Below are 16969 nucleotides of genomic sequence, written 5' to 3' on the forward strand. Positions count from 1 at the left end.
AAAGGAATTAAATTTAGAAATGCGCACAGATTATACACTGATTTATGAACCCTTTATATAAGTTGCATTGCACCCCACTGAATAGCCAGCATTTAAACTGCATCTCTTATCAACTTAAACTGTTTCCCATATTTATAGAGACTGCTGAGAAATGATATTATAATATGCCGGTGAACAAATAGCTTTCGTTGTTATGTTTAACAACGTTGTAAGCTCATTTGTGAAAAATTCCTCTGGTGTATTTTAGCAAAACTGTAGAACTGCTTGAAAAGAATTGGATTAAAATGTTACCAGTTACAAACCAAGCAGGAATTTGTAAATATGTTTGTCAGATTGAATTAGTTGGTAGAAATCTAGCCTCTAAATCAGAAGGTTGTGGGTTCAAACACCACCCAGCTATGGTAATGTAATGATTACGGTATTGGACTGGCATAACGCTTTCAAAATTCAAACTGAGTTCAATTAATCTGGTGATTGATGGAACTGTGTCAGTAATGTATTTCAGGGAAAGGAAACACCTTTCCTTCGCTGCCTAATCTCATCTATGATTGACTTTTAATGCCATTTTCCTCCATTTCTCAGGACACCAAAAGATTTGGGGCGTGATCTATCGGCCTCGCCACGCCCGACTTGGGGCACAACAAGGCTGGTAAATCTCGTGAGAGGTCTTTTGCATGATTAACCAGCCTCAACTGCTCATGAGATGTAACAAGATCTTGCAAGGCGTCACGATCTGGATCTCACCCATTGAGGCCGGGATCCAGATTTGCATATTCAAATGAGCAGTTAATCTCACTTGAATACGTCTGCGCTGGATCTACCCAGCACCTGGAACCTAACGGCCTCGTCTCGGAGGCCCCGAGCGGGCCCCATTTAGCACCACTTTCCACAAACGTGTACCAGGTGTATCGCCACTTAGCGGATGTCCCAAGCCATCAGGGTCCCAGGGTGGCCGGGCTCTGGGTAGGGTGGTACCCTGACACTCCAGATGCCACCTGGACACCATGGCACTGCCAGCCCAGCACCGTGACACTTCCACCTGGGCACCCTGGCAGTACCACCTGGGTGTCACCTTGGCATTGCAAGGATGCCCATGTGGCATCATGCCAATGCCAGGGCATGATTAGGCCCAGGAGTGCCCTGCCCCTATGAGATTGGGTGTGGGGGGGGAGGGCTTGATGACCTCCTGATTGGTGAGTCTGGGGTTCCGGAGGACATGGTGAGGGTCGGATCCCTTTCTGCACTGGTGAGTGGAGCTCATTTGCGCAGGAAACAAGACTAAGTGTGGCCTTGGTGGGGTATTCCTCCCCGAGGTCCAGAAATGAAGCAGAGCCCCGTTTAATATTGGGTTCATTCCCGGCGGCGCCAGTGCTGGGAATCACCTGGCTAAATGCGCTCGACATGAGACTCAGTTTCATATCCATTAAATGAGCGTGATTCAGCAGAAAAAAAAACCTTTGGGTTTGGCAGGGTGTTTCTCGGTGGCTGCAGCGCCAAGAATTACACCGCTATTCAACAGCACTTTTGCCGTTTTTTCTGGCCTCGCAGAGTTTGTCCCCGCTGAGGCCACGCTCAGAGAGATTTCCTGCTGGTCAGGGATAAGTGGGACCCAGGAGAGATTGTGCCATTGATACAAGACAAAGGGATTATTAATGATAGTATTAAAGACTAAAAAAAGTGCTAATAATGGAATAAAGATAATGGGCTGGATTTTCTGTCCCATGATGCCCAAAATGCATTTCCCGATGGGACGGAGAATCGGGCATCGGGGGAAAATCGGGATCAGTGCCGGGCGCCAATCCAAATACGATGTTCCGCCCCCGCTGCTGGCGGCGGGATAGAGGTCTTAATGACCCATTTACAACCATTTCACGGGCCCGGCACCAGAGTCTCCGGCCCTCTGTGATTCTCTGGTTACCTGGGCCAGCAATCACGTGGGTGCGATCACTTCTGGTATTTACCAGCGTGGCCCTGACGTGATGGACCTCGCAGTGGGCCAAGGGGTAACTCCTTCGGGGAGTGCCCCCAAGGTCCATTTGAGAGGCCCGCCCCCCCTTCAATGCACTACCTGAGATCTCCTCCCCTCCTCTACCAGAACCCCACTCCTACAACCCACCCCGGGACCCCCTTAATAGGGAGACCCCCCCCACGGACCCCATAAATAGGGGGGCCGCCCCAGGAACCCCACTAATAGGGAGACAGACCCCATGAATAAGAAGATCCCGCCCCCCCCCCGGGACCCCATGAATAGGGAGACCCCCCCGAACACACAAACTGAAAGAACCACCCCCCACAGGGACCCCCTAGCTAGAGGGATCCCCCACAGAGACCCTTCTAACTAAAGGGACCCCCCATAGGGACCTCCTAACTAGAGGGACCCCCCACAGAGACTCCTAAGTAGGGGGATCCCCCCAAGGAGCCCCTGACTTGAGGGACCCTCTGCAGGAAGCTAGAGAATCCAGCCAGGGGCAGTGAAAATAATTACTGCTATACCACTTACGAAGCTCCACATGTCCATTCCTCCAAGAAGAACAGCTGTGACCCGTGTTTCAACCCCGCAGATCAATTATCTTCAAGCCATTCGTAGCTATCTAATAGTGGGCTGTGATTGACAGTTTCCACAGACCAGCTGCATCCTTGATTCATTCATCTCATTCATGACGCTAAGTGGTGAAACCCCAATGTGTACAAACATTGACCGCATCAAAAAGAGGTAGGTGCTTTCCAGTCACACGCTTGAGTATTGGAGTGCACTTAGTGCTTGGAATGCACTAATTGAATGGTCAATGAATGCTTAAATTTACATGGCAAGAAATATGGAATTACATCCCAGTTTGCACTCCCAGGAGGATCGTAAATCGGTTGCAATTCTCCTCCGGTGGGAGAACATTGGGTTGGATTCTCCATTGCCCGATGCTGATATCGACTCCAGCGCCTAAATCTGGGCCGGCGCCAGTTTGACGGCAGTCAGCCATGCTCCGCCCCCTCAGAAATGCCATCATCACATCACGCGCGCGCGCCGTTGCAACGGTGTTGGAGCGTCATCGGCCGGCCCTCCCGTGATGCCCAGCCCCTGATGGGTTGAATTCCCGATGGTGGAGATAGGAAAGAGGCAGGGATTGGAGGCCCCATTGGGATTTCAGGAGATAATGGAGTGTGTCGGGTAGATGCAGTCAGCGAAAGCATCAGGGCCAGATGGCTTTCTGGTAGAATTCTAGAAGCAGTGTTCAGCAGAGTTGGCACTCCATCTCCTGGGAATGTTTCATGATTCGCTGGCGCTCGGAGTGGGGGCGGTTATGAGCCACACTTGCAGGCATCAATTTCTTTAATCCAAAGAAGGATAAGGATCCGACAGAGTGTGGATCTTATAGGCCCATCTTCTTGCTGAATACTGATGTACAGTTACTGGTTAAGGTGTTGGTGATGCAATTGGAGGAGTGTATGCCAGAGGTGGTCTCTGAGGATCAGACAGGGTTTCTTAAGGGGCGGCAGTTGTCCAACAACGTCAGGAGGCTGTTGAATGTGGTAATGACTCCATCAAGGGTGAAGCGCCGGAACTCATTATATCAATCGACTCAGACCGGGAGTACCTATTTGAGACATTGGAGCGGTTTGGATTTGGGCTGCGTTCATTTTATGGGTGCATTGTTTATTCCGCCCCCATGGCAAGTGTGAGATGAATACGATGAATTCAGGATATTTTAGGTTGCATAGGGGCACAAGACAGGGATGCCCACTGTCCCTGCTGATGTTTGCATTGGCTATTGAGCCTTTGGCCATTGCATTTGGGGGGGTCAAGAGAGTAACAGGCATAGTAACAGGAGGTAGGCAGCACAGGATGTTATTGTATGCCGATGATTTGTTGCCATATGTTTTCAATCTGGTGGTGTGTATGAGGAAAATAATGGACCTACTAGAGAAGTTTGGTGCCTTTTCTGGGTACAAACTGAATGTGGCAAAAGATGAGGTATTCCCGGTGAATGCCCAGGGGAGGGAAGTGAATTTGGGTGCTTTTCCATTTAAGCTTTCCAAAATAAGGCTTCGGTATCCGGGTATTCAGGTGGCCCATGACTGGGGCATGATGCATAAATGGAACTTGGCCAGTTTGGTGGAAGGGATGAAAGGGGATTTACGGTCTGTACCCTCCTGGCCGCTGTCCTTGGTGGGGAGGGTACAGACCGTAAAAATTAACATTTTGCCAAGGTTTTAATTTGTTTTTCAGTCCCTTCTGATATTCCTTTCAAAGGTTTTCTTCTAGAGGGTGGATAAATTAATTTTGGAATTTGTATGGGCAGCTAAGATGCCGACGATCTACAGTTTTTGTGGAGAGGACGGCGAGTGGGGGGGATTGGTGCTCCCAAACCTGCTGTATTAATATTCAGTTGCAAATGTAGAGAAGGTGAGACGCCGGTGAGTGGAGGGTGTTGCAATGGGTGAAGGTGGAGGAGGCCTTCTTTGTGGGGGGGGGGGGGTGTGCTTACGGGCCCCCTCCCATTTGCCCCGGGTAGGTATACCAACAATCCCGCCGTGGTGTCGACCCTCAAGAAATGGAACCAACTGAGATGGTACTTCTGTGTAAGGGGTATGTCGGTATTGGCCCCAATATGTGGGAATCATAGGTTCATATCAGCAGAGATAGACGCGACGTACAGGAGTTGGCATAGGGAAGGGGTAGAGCATGTAAGGGTGAAGCGCCAGAAGTCATTATACCAAGGGTGAGTGAATTCAGGTACATGCAGGTCCGGGATTGTGTTCGTAAGGAGCTCCCATCTTTCCCCCAGTTGCCAAAGTATACGCTATTGGATAAATTGCTAACTCAGGATGAGCTGTGGGGAAGGGAGGATTGCGGACATTTACGGGTGGCTTTGGAAACTGAGAAGGTGCCAGTGGAGGAGATAAGACGGAAATGGGAGGAAGAATTGGGGTTAGAGCTTGGAGGGGAGGCCTGGAGTGAAATTTTGCACCGGATAAATTCAACATTATCTTGTGTCAGGATGAGCCTTATACAGTTTAAGGTGGTGCACATTTGACTCGGGCTCGTTTGAGTGGGTCCTTCCATGACGTTGAGGACGTATGCAAGAGGTGCAAGAAGGGGCCTGCGAATCATGTTCATATATTTTGTGCCTGCCCGAAGTTGGGGGGATTCTGTGCATCGGTTTTCGAGACCCTGTCAGAATACGTAGGGGTGAAGATGATGCCATGTCCTTTGGTGTCAATTTTTGGTGTGTTGGAACTGCCGGAGCTGCTGGAGAAGAAGGGGGCCAATCTCATAAGAACATAAGAACTAGGAGCAGGAGTAGACCATCTGGCCCCTCAAGCCTGCTCCGCCATTCAATGAGATCATGGCTGATCTTTTGTGGACTCAGCTCCACTTTCCGGCCCGAACACCATAACCCTTAATCCCTTTATTCTTTAAAAAACTATCTATCTTTATCTTAAAAACATTTAATGAAGGAGCCTCTACTGCTTCACTGGGCAAGGAATTCCATAGATTCACAACCCTTTGGGTGAAGAAGTTCCTCCTAAACTCAGTCCTAAATCTACTTCCCCTTATTTTGAGGCTATGCCCCCTAGTTCTGCTTTCACCCGCCAGTGGAAACAACCTGCCCGCATCTATCCTCTCGATTCCCTTCATAATCTTATATGTTTCTATAAGATCCCCCCTCATCCTTCTAAATTCCAACGAGTACAGTCCCAGTCTACTCAACCTCTCCTCGTAATCCAACCCCTTCAGCTCTGGGATTAACCTAGTGAATCTCCTCTGCACACCCTCCAGTGCCAGTACGTCCTTTCTCAAGTAAGGAGACCAAAACTGAACACAATACTCCAGGTGTGGCCTCACTAACACCTTATACAATTGCAGCATAACCTCCCTAGTCTTAAATTCCATCCCTCTAGCAACGAAGGACAAAATTCCATTTGCATTCTTAATCACCTGTTGCACCTGAAAACCAACTTTCTGCGACTCATGCACTAGCACACCCAGATCTCTCTGCACAGCAGCATGTTTTAATTTTTTATCATTTAAATAATAATCCCTTTTGCCGTTATTCTTACCAAAATGGATAACCTCACATTTGTCAACATTGTATTCCATCTGCCAGACCCTAGCCCATTCACTTAGCCTGTCCAAATCCCTCTGCAGACTTCCAGTATCCTCTGCACTTTTTGCTTTACCACTTATCTTAGTGTCGTCTGCAAACTTGGACACATTGCCCTTGGTCCCCAACTCCAAATCATCTGTGTAAATTGTGAACAGTTGTGGGCTCAACACTGATCCCTGAGGGACACCACTAGCTACTGATTGCCAACCAGAGAAACACCCATTAATCCCCACTCTTTGCTTTCTATTAATTAACCAATCCTCTATCCATGCTCCTACTTTCCCCTTAATGCCATCCATCTTTATCTTATGCAACAACCTTTTGTGTGGCACCTTGTCAAAGGCTGTCTGGAAATCCAGATATACCACATCCATTGGCTCCCCGTTATCTACCGCACTGTTAATGTCCTCAAAAAATTCCACTCAATTAGTTAGGCACGACCTGCCCTTTATGAATCCATGCTGCGTCTGTCCAATGGGACAATTTCCATCCAGATGCCTCGCTATTTCTTCCTTGATGATAGATTCCAGCATCTTCCCTACTACCAAAGTTAAGCTCACTGGCCTATAATTACCCACTTTCTGCCTACCTCCTTTTTTAAACAGTGGTGTCACGTTTGCTAATTTCCAATCCGCCGGGACCACCCCAGAGTCTAGTGAATTTTGGTAAATTATCACTAGTGCATTTGCAATTTCCCTAGCCATCTCTTTTAGCACTCTGGGATGCATTCCATCAGGGCCAGGAGAGTTGTCTACCTTTAGCCCCATTAGCTTGCCCAATACTGCCTCCTTAGTGATTACAATCATCTCAAGGTCCTCACCTGTCATAGCCTCATTTCCATCAGTCACTGGCATGTTATTTGTGTCTTCCACTGTGAAGACCGACCCAAAAAACCTGTTCAGTTCCTCAGCCATTTCCTCATCTCCCATTATTAAATCTCCCTTCTCATCCTCTAAAGGACCAATATTTACCTTAGCCACTCTTTTTTGTTTTATGTATTTGTAGAAATAAAACTCTCTGATTGCCTGGCAGTGAATTTTACTGGGTTGGAGGTCGGCCGTGCCACTGAAGGTATCAGTGTGGTTAGGGGATTTGGTGGAATTTCTACAATTGGAGAAGATTAAGTTCGCTCCCAATGGGTCGGAAGAGGTGTTTTCTGTAAGATGGAGGCTCTTTCTGTCTCTATTTGAGGATCTGTTTGTCGCCAGTGGGTAGGGTGGCGGGGGATGTAGGAATAGTTTAGGGGGGAAAAAGGGGAAAATTTCAAACTGTTTGAAACTTAATGATATTTGATTGATGATTGTTTGTATTATTGATAGTGTTTGGAATAAATTATATTTTAAAATGGCAAGCGATGGGAAGGTCATGCTTTCGGACTAAGCGAAGGTGTTCTGCAAATCAGTCACCAAGTCTTGCATTTAGTCTCCCCAATATAGAGGAGACTGCATTGTGTGCAATGGTTTGTACTCAACAAATACATGTTATCTTCAGACAGCACAAAGCACATTTCTTCTCATCCTCGAGAACAAACTATGGAAACTATGATCAAATTTGGATTCTCATCCATCCATAAGACTGGAATCATGGGATTTATCCAAAAAGGCCAAGATTGAAGAAACCATCCAATATCATTAGAATTGAAGGATCCATCCAAAAAGATTATGGGGATCCATTCTATGTGAAGAGGACAGTGGGAACCATCCAAAGAAACTGGAGCAGTGGAAGATATCTCAGGTATGTTTGCCCTCATTACAAGGGGATTTGAGTACAAGAGTAAAGATATCTTGCTGCAATTGTATGGAGCCTTGGTGAGAGCACACTGGAGTATTGTGTACATCTTCGGTCTCCTTATCTTGTATCCAGAAACAAGGAAATATTTGCCACAAAGGGAGTACAATGAAGATTCACCAAGCTAATCCCTAGGATGATAGGATTGTTTTAAGAAGAGAGATTGGGAATACAGGTCCTGTATTCTCTAGTGTCCTGTATTCTCTAAATTTCAAAGAATGAGAGTTGATCTCATTGTAACTTACCAACTTCTTACAGGGCATGACAAGGTAGATTGAGTCAGGATATTTCCCCTGGCTGGTGAGTCAAAAACCAAGTGACACAGATTAAAGTGCAAGCCATTTAAGGTGAAGGTGAGGAGGAATTTCATCACACAGAGGGTGAATATTTGGAATTCTCTACCCCATAGGGTTGTGGAAGGTCAACCATTGAGCATGCTGGCACGGTGACTCAGTGGTTAGCACCACTGCCTCACAGCACTAGGGTCCCAGATTCAATTCTGGCCTTGGATGACTGTCTGTGTGGAGTTTGCACAGTCTCCCAGTGTTTACATGGGTTTCCTCCCAGAGTACAAAGATGTGCAGATTAGGTAGATTGGCCGTGCTAAAATTACTTTCGTAAATTGAGGTGATAATGGGTTGAATGCGGGGAAAATGAGCTTTGATGTTTCTTTTGTGGTGGTCTGGTTGACCTGTTAGATATGTAAATGTCATGTTCCTCTCATTTTAAATCGAAGATCTGTCAGTTCTGAAGCATCAAAGTTTTTAAGGTCGAAGATTAACCCGAATGGTTCATTTTGAATGGAATGTTCAAAAATGTCCTGAGGAACAGATCCCGGAGATCTATAAATGAAATACCAATTTTGCGTCAACATTTGGATCTTTATTCCAGGCTTTTCATGTCCAAGGAAAGAAAATTATGTGTAGCTATCGCTAAGTTACAAATACTAATTGAACTAGCTTTTCAAGTCACAGACAGAATCAGGCCTGTTTTTGACCAGTCACCTTTTGGGGCTTGTGTCAGCTTTGATTTGAAGCTGCAGTTAAATTGTTACTAGGTCTCCAGGCTGGTGCCCTATTAAACAAGCATAAATTACACAGGTGTTATTTTCCTGGTAGTTTAGTTCAGACATTCAAACATGATGCTGAGTTTCTGCATGTGCCAAATACCCAATCTTCAGATAAGAAGTTAAACTGAAACCATGTTTGTGTGTTAAGGATTCTATGCGAATATTTAAATGAGGGCATGGAATCCTCCATATGTCCCAATCAACATTTCTTTGCTAACCTAAACCATGGGAAGAAGTTTACGCCTCCTTCAAGGCGGGTTCTGAGGCAGTGGGGAGCATAACATTGAATGGACTTGATTCCTCCCAGAAAACAACCCACCCAAACACAATTTCATGTTTGAGCGAGCATGGCCTTAGGCGGGAAACTTGCCCATTCACCTATTAAGACTCTTAGATGGCCACCCGCCCAGCCTCAACTTTTAGGCAGGTGTGGGTAGGGTGGGAAAGTGACATTTTCACTTTTTCCTCAATTCAGGTAGGAAGGGGAGGGGGCACCTCGCTCTGAAGGCCCCCCTCAGAGTTGGGGCACTCTCCTCATCGGATGTTGGAGCTCCAGCACCCTCTTCCTCCCAGGCCTACTTCCCAACGCCACGATCACCCCAGGCATCTGCTACCGTCCTGCCGCCAAGGAACCCCGGGACTTACCGTTTCGAAAGGAGTTAGCCACAGGCAGAGTGTTGCAGTACCGCTTCTGGTCACTTTAACGCTGTGCCCGGTCTGTTGAAGAGCTGTCGGCCAATCATATTGACTAATGTGTCTCATGGGTGGGACTTCCTTCTAAGGGCAAACAGAAGTCTCGCCCACTGCCAATCAACGCTCAAGTGAGTGTTAAATGGCAGTGGGAGTTCGAAAGTCGGTGGTTCAATGTTACATGCTGACTCTCGGGATGGTGAGCGCTGATCACTCGCCATCCTTAAAATTCTACCCATTGAAAAATCAATTAATTGGCCATTTACGCCATTGCTTTCGATGACTGCTGTATTCAGCTATAGTACAACAGTAACTCCACAGCAAAGTAATTCACTGCATATGAATTGCATGAGAATGTTTTTGAAAGGCATTGAGCTCAATCTACCCAAATGGGAACAGAGTCCCATAATGAGCACCAAAGAGAAAATGCTGGAAAATATTAGGAGGTCTGGCAGCAACTGTAGGGCGAGAAAAGAGCTGAATGTATGAGCATAATGAGCACGTTTAGCTGTGTGTTTCCCAGTGCCCGGAGTGCCAAGAAACCCCACGCTATTGAATGCGACTTTATTCCTATTTGGGTAGATTCAGTGCCTTAGCGGGGAACACCTCGACAAGACCGCACTTAGTCCCGTTTCCTGCACCGAGGAACTCCGCTCGCTGGAACTCCATGGTGCAGGAAGAGAATATCGTACAAATCTCTCAACCCAATCCCCCACTCACCTAAAAGGTGGGTCCAGCCAACCCCCTTTCCCAGGCACGATCCTCATTGCAGGAACAATGCCAGCCTGGCACCCTGTCCAGAGGGCCTCCAATCCCCTGGGAGACCCCCACAAGTACCGTTCTGTCTGGTCCCTACACTGAAAGGCGCTCGCTCAAGGTTCCCAAGGCAAAGGGGTTAAATCCCAAAGCCTTGGGTAGATAATGGGAGTGCCTATTACAGTGAGACGAGCTGTCTCTCTTGCTCTAATATGCAGATTTGCTAAAACGTGATCCGCCCACAATGGGACGGATTCACATTGCGACATCTTGCCAAATCTCACGAGGCGTGGCGAGCCGGTAGATCCCGGAAGAGGGATCTTCCGGCATCTACTGGCCGCGCCGCACTACCTTTCGGGCGTAATGTGGCCGGGAGATCGCGCCCAAAATAAAATGCTACAATACACAAGTTTTTCTTCCCCACAAAGAACAGGAGTAAAATCAATGTTCCATTAGTTTCAGTGTTCCATCGACCATATTCATTCCTGGTCATTTTAAATTTTGTACTCCTTTAGGAAGCATCAATGATATATAGTATATTTTTCCCCTTTTAGTCAAGGAAGTTGAACTATCTTTTTCTTGAATCTCATCTCAATGGCTCCAGCAGTTTATGCTTTCATAGCTCAATGAGGCCCCCCTGAGGTAAAAACAGTTCAATGCAATTAAAAAACGAAAAGGAATGCACTGTGTCTCAGATGCCCTCATGCGATCCCAAAATACTCTCAGCCAAGTAAGTGCTTTAGATGTGAAGTCAATGTTGTTATGCATATGCCAATGATCCGAATGTTCAACATATGTCTGTTATAATTGTCAATTTCCTTCTCTAGATGCAAAGGCAGATTAATATAACTCTGAAAAGGTTACTGCACTGGCAGAGAGAGAAAACATATGTTAATTAAAATAGCCTCCGAATGCCTAACTTTAGAAGTAGTGTTTAACTAGCTATGGTACGTGAAGTTATTTTTCTAATCAAGTACAACTGGATTGACCTGCATATTAGCTTTGTTTAAGCAGCAAAGAGGAAGAACTGACGAAGTGTTGGGGAAATTGACTGACTTTCTGAGGTGGAGGAATTGAATTAAAACAGTCAGACACTCTTAGGAAAATCAAGAGAAGCTTTATCTGCTGTCATTGCTGGATTTGACCAATCATCACCAGTAGCACATTGATTGCCACACATGCTTACCTTCTGGTCTGTACTGGGCAACGATCGTTACAGTCTGACCGGCTCTTTTGAGTGCTGCTGCTGCCTGCTCATGGGTAGCACTCCGAAGGTTTACACCATTCACCTGAAACAAAGAGGTAGGATTATTTAAAAGCACAAGCAAGTTCCCACTCAGTTGATGGCAATTTGTAGTGATGATGTAAACTTATGGCATTTATGAAGCGCTTACTGACTGACAGATGGCTCACGAATTGGACTGAACTACTTGCTTTCCAACAGCTCACTCAGAAACAACTGCAGTAAATAGATAGACCTCGTCCTAAAATAATTGGGATCCTGTATATGAGTAATTGAAAGAAAATGGAATGTGCTAAGCGTAAAATCCTTGAAAGGAACAGATGACTTTGGACCTATAGTTCCCAAAGCATCTCTACCAGTGGTCCTTGCTTGTGCCAGGTCTGGTTTTGTTGCAGACTAATCGATAGAGATTGATCACTATGAATAGTCAAAACTTTATTATGCGACTACCAGGATGGTGTAAGATGTAGGTGGTCTTTATTTGTCACGCATTTTCAGTATCCAACAAGGGGAAAAGTCAAATGGAATTTAGTTGTAATGAAGATTAAAAGGCACAGAGTTGTGTGAAAATATAATGTTTTATACATTGAAAGTGATCAGCCATTCCTCTGCAAGAGAGCTTCGCTATTGACTGCAAGGTTGTCACCAGCCCCCTGCCTCAGGATAAGCGTTATTAATGAACTGCACTCTGGGATGAAAGCACCTTGATGAGCAGCAATCTAGAATGTGGATGTGCTAATGAGCAGGTATTCTGTCATACAGATATCCAGGTGGGCACTAATCTAAGAAACAAACATTTGAGTAGCAGAATTTCCAACAACAAACTTTTTTATAAAAATGATTGGGATAATTAATAAATAAGAGTAAAGCGTATTTAGTTCTTGAATAGGATGGAGTGCGAGAGGGGATATGGAGGTAGATTATATATGCTTGCAGTCATAATCTCAAATGGAACAGTTATCAGAGTAACAATATTTTAATTCAGCCCTGCACAAACTGTTGAAGCAACTGGCGGTGTCTGTGCTAAAGGTGCTCTGGCCAGTGTCCTGAAATAGAAATCTGAGAGACAAATATCAGGGCAGCACCTGTTAGCAAACTATAAATAGGTACTCTGTACATTATAAATTGTGTTCCACTATCCTTTGAAGTATAGTTAATAACTAATTTCTAACTCGTAAATGCTGCTGCTGTTTTACTCCAGAACAACCGACATGGGACAATATTGGAGGAAAAACTGAGTCATGCAGCTACCATCTTCAAAACTCTTTTAAAGAATGAGCCATATAAGCAGATTTTATGATGAATGTAAGACATGTAATCAGGCAAAATGTCTGTTATTAGAGTCAAGATGACCATATTTTCTATTACTGCTTTCTGTACACTTACAACAGCAAGAGTTCATTACTAGTCGTTAGACATGTCTAAATTTTCAAACTCATGTTGTAAAATTTGGTTTCCATAAAGGCACGGTGGCACAGTGATTGGGGTGGCACACTGGCACAGTGATTGGGGGCTGCATTGTGGCACAGTGATTGGGGACTGCACGGTGGCACAGTGGTTGGGGCAGCACGGTGATTGGGGCGGTACGGTGGCACAGTGATTGGGGCAGCACAGTGGCACAGTGATTGGGGGCTGCACGGTGGCACAGTGGTTGGGGCGGCACAGTGATTGGGGCAGCACAGTGATTGGGGCGGCACAGTGATTGGGGCAGCACAGTGGTTGGGGCGGCACAGTGGCACAGTGGTTGGGGCAGCACAGTGGCACAGTGATTGGGGCGGCACAGTGGTTGGGGCAGCACAGTGGCACAGTGATTGGGGCGGCACAGTGGTTGGGCAGCACAGTGATTGGGGCAGCACAGTGGCACAGTGGTTGGGGCAGCACAGTGACACAGTGATTGAGGCGGCATAGTGATTGGGGCAGCACAGTGGCACAGTGGTTGGGGCAGCACAGTGACACAGTGATTGGGGCGGCACAGTGATTGGGGCAGCACAGTGGCACAGTGGTTGGGGCGGCACAGTGATTGGGGCAGCACAGTGGCACAGTGGTTGGGGCAGCACAGTGACACAGTGATTGGGGCGGCACAGTGATTGGGGCAGCACAGTGGCACAGTGGTTGGGGCAGCACAGTGACACAGTGGTTGGGGCGGCACAGTGGTTGGGGCAGCACAGTGACACAGTGATTGGGGCAGCACAGTGGCACAGTGATTGGGGCAGCACAGTGATTGGGGCAGCTCAGTGGCACAGTGATTGGGGCAGCACAGTGATTGGGGCAGCACAGTGGCACAGTGGTTGGGGCAGCACAGTGGTTGGGGCAGCACAGTGGTTGGGGCAGCACAGTGACACAGTGATTGGGGCAGCACAGTGGCACAGTGATTGGGGCAGCACAGTGGCACAGTGGTTGGGGCAGCACAGTGACACAGTGATTGGGGCGGCACAGTAGTTGGGGCAGCACAGTGACACAGTGATTGGGGCAGCACAGTGGTTGGGGCAGCACAGTGGCACAGTGGTTGGGGCAGCACAGTGGTTGGGGCAGCACAGTGGTTGGGGCAGCACAGTGGCACAGTGGTTGGGGCAGCACAGTGATTGGGGCAGCACAGTGATTGGGGCAGCACAGTGATTGGGGCAGCACAGTGGTTGGGGCAGCACAGTGATTGGGGCAGCACAGTGATTGGGGCAGCACAGTGGTTGGGGCAGCACAGTGGCACAGTGGTTGGGGCAGCACAGTGGTTGGGGCAGCACAGTGGCACAGTGGTTGGGGCAGCACAGTGGTTGGGGCGGCACAGTGACACAGTGATTGGGGCAGCACAGTGGTTGGGGCAGCACAGTGATTGGGGCAGCACAGTGATTGGGGCAGCACAGTGGTTGGGGCAGCACAGTGATTGGGGCAGCACAGTGATTGGGGCAGCACAGTGGTTGGGGCAGCACAGTGGCACAGTGGTTGGGGCAGCACAGTGGTTGGGGCAGCACAGTGGCACAGTGGTTGGGGCAGCACAGTGGTTGGGGCGGCACAGTGGCACAGTGATTGGGGCAGCACAGTGGTTGGGGCAGCACAGTGATTGGGGCAGCACAGTGGTTGGGGCAGCACAGTGATTGGAGCAGCACAGTGATTGGGGCAGCACAGTGGTTGGGGCAGCACAGTGGCACAGTGGTTGGGGCAGCACAGTGATTGGAGCAGCACAGTGATTGGGGCAGCACAGTGGTTGGGGCAGCACAGTGGCACAGTGGTTGGGGCAGCACAGTGGCACAGTGGTTGGGGCAGCACAGTGATTGGGGCAGCACAGTGGTTGGGGCAGCACAGTGGTTGGGGCGGCACAGTGACACAGTGGTTGGGGCAGCACAGTGATTGGAGCAGCACAGTGGTTGGGGCAGCACAGTGGTTGGGGCAGCACAGTGGCACAGTGATTGGGGCAGCACAGTGGTTGGGGCGGCACAGTGACACAGTGGTTGGGGCAGCACAGTGATTGGAGCAGCACAGTGTTTGGGGCAGCACAGTGGTTGGGGCAGCACAGTGGCACAGTGGTTGGGGCAGCACAGTGGTTGGGGCAGCACAGTGGCACAGTGGTTGGGGTGGCACAGTGGTTGGGGCAGCACAGTGGTTGGGGCAGCACAGTGGCACAGTGGTTGGGGCAGCACAGTGGTTGGGGCAGCACAGTGGTTGGGGCGGCACAGTGACACAGTGATTGGGGCAGCACAGTGGTTGGGGCAGCACAGTGGCACAGTGGTTGGGGCAGCACAGTGGTTGGGCAGCACAGTGATTGGGGCAGCACAGTGATTAGGGCAGCACAGTGATTGGGGCAGCACAGTGGCACAGTGATTGGGGCAGCACAGTGGTTGGGGCAGCACAGTGGCACAGTGGTTGGGGCAGCACAGTGGTTGGGGCAGCACAGTGGCACAGTGGTTGGGGCAGCACAGTGGTTGGGGCAGCACAGTGGTTGGGGCAGCACAGTGGCACAGTGATTGGGGCAGCACAGTGGTTGGGGCAGCACAGTGGCACAGTGATTGGGGCAGCACAGTGGTTGGGGCAGCACAGTGGCACAGTGGTTGGGGCAGCACAGTGGTTGGGGCAGCACAGTGGCACAGTGGTTGGGGCAGCACAGTGGTTGGGGCAGCACAGTGGTTGGGGCAGCACAGTGGCACAGTGATTGGGGCAGCACAGTGGTTGGGGCAGCACAGTGGCACAGTGATTGGGGCAGCACAGTGTTTGGGGCAGCACAGTGGCACAGTGGTTGGGGCAGCACAGTGGTTGGGGCAGCACAGTGGCACAGTGGTTGGGGCAGCACAGTGGTTGGGGCAGCACAGTGGTTGGGGCAGCACAGTGGCACAGTGATTGGGGCAGCACAGTGGTTGGGGCAGCACAGTGGCACAGTGGTTGGGGCAGCACAGTGGTTGGGGCAGCACAGTGGCACAGTGGTTGGGGCAGCACAGTGGTTGGGCAGCACAGTGATTGGGGCAGCACAGTGATCGGGGCAGCACAGTGACACAGTGGTTGGGGCAGCACAGTGGCACAGTGATTGGGACGGCACAGTGGTTGGGGCAGCACAGTGGCACAGTGATTGGGGCAGCACAGTGGCACAGTGGTTGGGGCAGCACAGTGGTTGGGGCAGCACAGTGATTGGGGCAGCACAGTGGTTGGGGCAGCACAGTGGTTGGGGCAGCACAGTGACACAGTGATTGGGGAAGCACAGTGGCACAGTGGTTGGGGCAGCACAGTGACACAGTGATTGGGGCAGCACAGTGATTGGGGCAGCACAGTGGTTGGGGCAGCACAGTGGTTGGGGCGGCACAGTGGTTGGGGCAGCACAGTGGTTGGGGCGGCACAGTGACACAGTGATTGGGGAAGCACAGTGGTTGGGGCAGCACAGTGGTTGGGGCAGCACAGTGACACAGTGATTGGGGCAGCACAGTGGCACAGTGGTTGGGGCAGCACAGTGGCACAGTGGTTGGGGCAGCACAGTGGTTGGGGCAGCACAGTGACACAGTGATTGGGACAGCACAGTGATTGGGGCAGCACAGTGATTGGGGAAGCACAGTGGTTGGGGCAGCACAGTGACACAGTGATTGGGGCAGCACAGTGACACAGTGGTTGGGGCAGCACAGTGACACAGTGGTTGGGGCAGCACAGTGGTTGGGGCAGCACAGTGATTGGGGAAGCACAGTGGTTGGGGCAGCACAGTGACACAGTGGTTGGGGCAGCACAGTGGTTGGGGCAGCACAGTGATTGGGGCAGCACAGTGGTTGGGGCAGCACAGTGGTTGGGGCGGCACAGTGGTTGGGGCAGCACAATGGTTGGGGCGGCACAGTGACACAGTGATTGGGGAAG

At 49.4% G+C, this 16969-nt stretch overlaps 1 protein-coding gene across 13 annotated transcripts in view; it reads right to left on the reverse strand.

The window, feature by feature from the left end:
• Nucleotides 1-16969, reverse strand: part of dlg3 (discs, large homolog 3 (Drosophila)) — a 1021949-nt gene that overhangs the window by 174355 nt on the left and 830625 nt on the right. For all 13 annotated transcript variants that reach the window (XM_072505485.1, XM_072505481.1, XM_072505482.1 and 10 more), the window contains one exon: nt 11594-11696. In XM_072505485.1, the coding sequence (XP_072361586.1) occupies nt 11594-11696 (103 nt within the window). The remainder of the gene's footprint in view (nt 1-11593; nt 11697-16969) is intronic.

This window comes from Scyliorhinus torazame, chromosome 5 (genome assembly GCF_047496885.1).
Source record: "Scyliorhinus torazame isolate Kashiwa2021f chromosome 5, sScyTor2.1, whole genome shotgun sequence".
In the NCBI taxonomy this organism is placed as follows: Eukaryota; Metazoa; Chordata; class Chondrichthyes; order Carcharhiniformes; family Scyliorhinidae; genus Scyliorhinus; species Scyliorhinus torazame.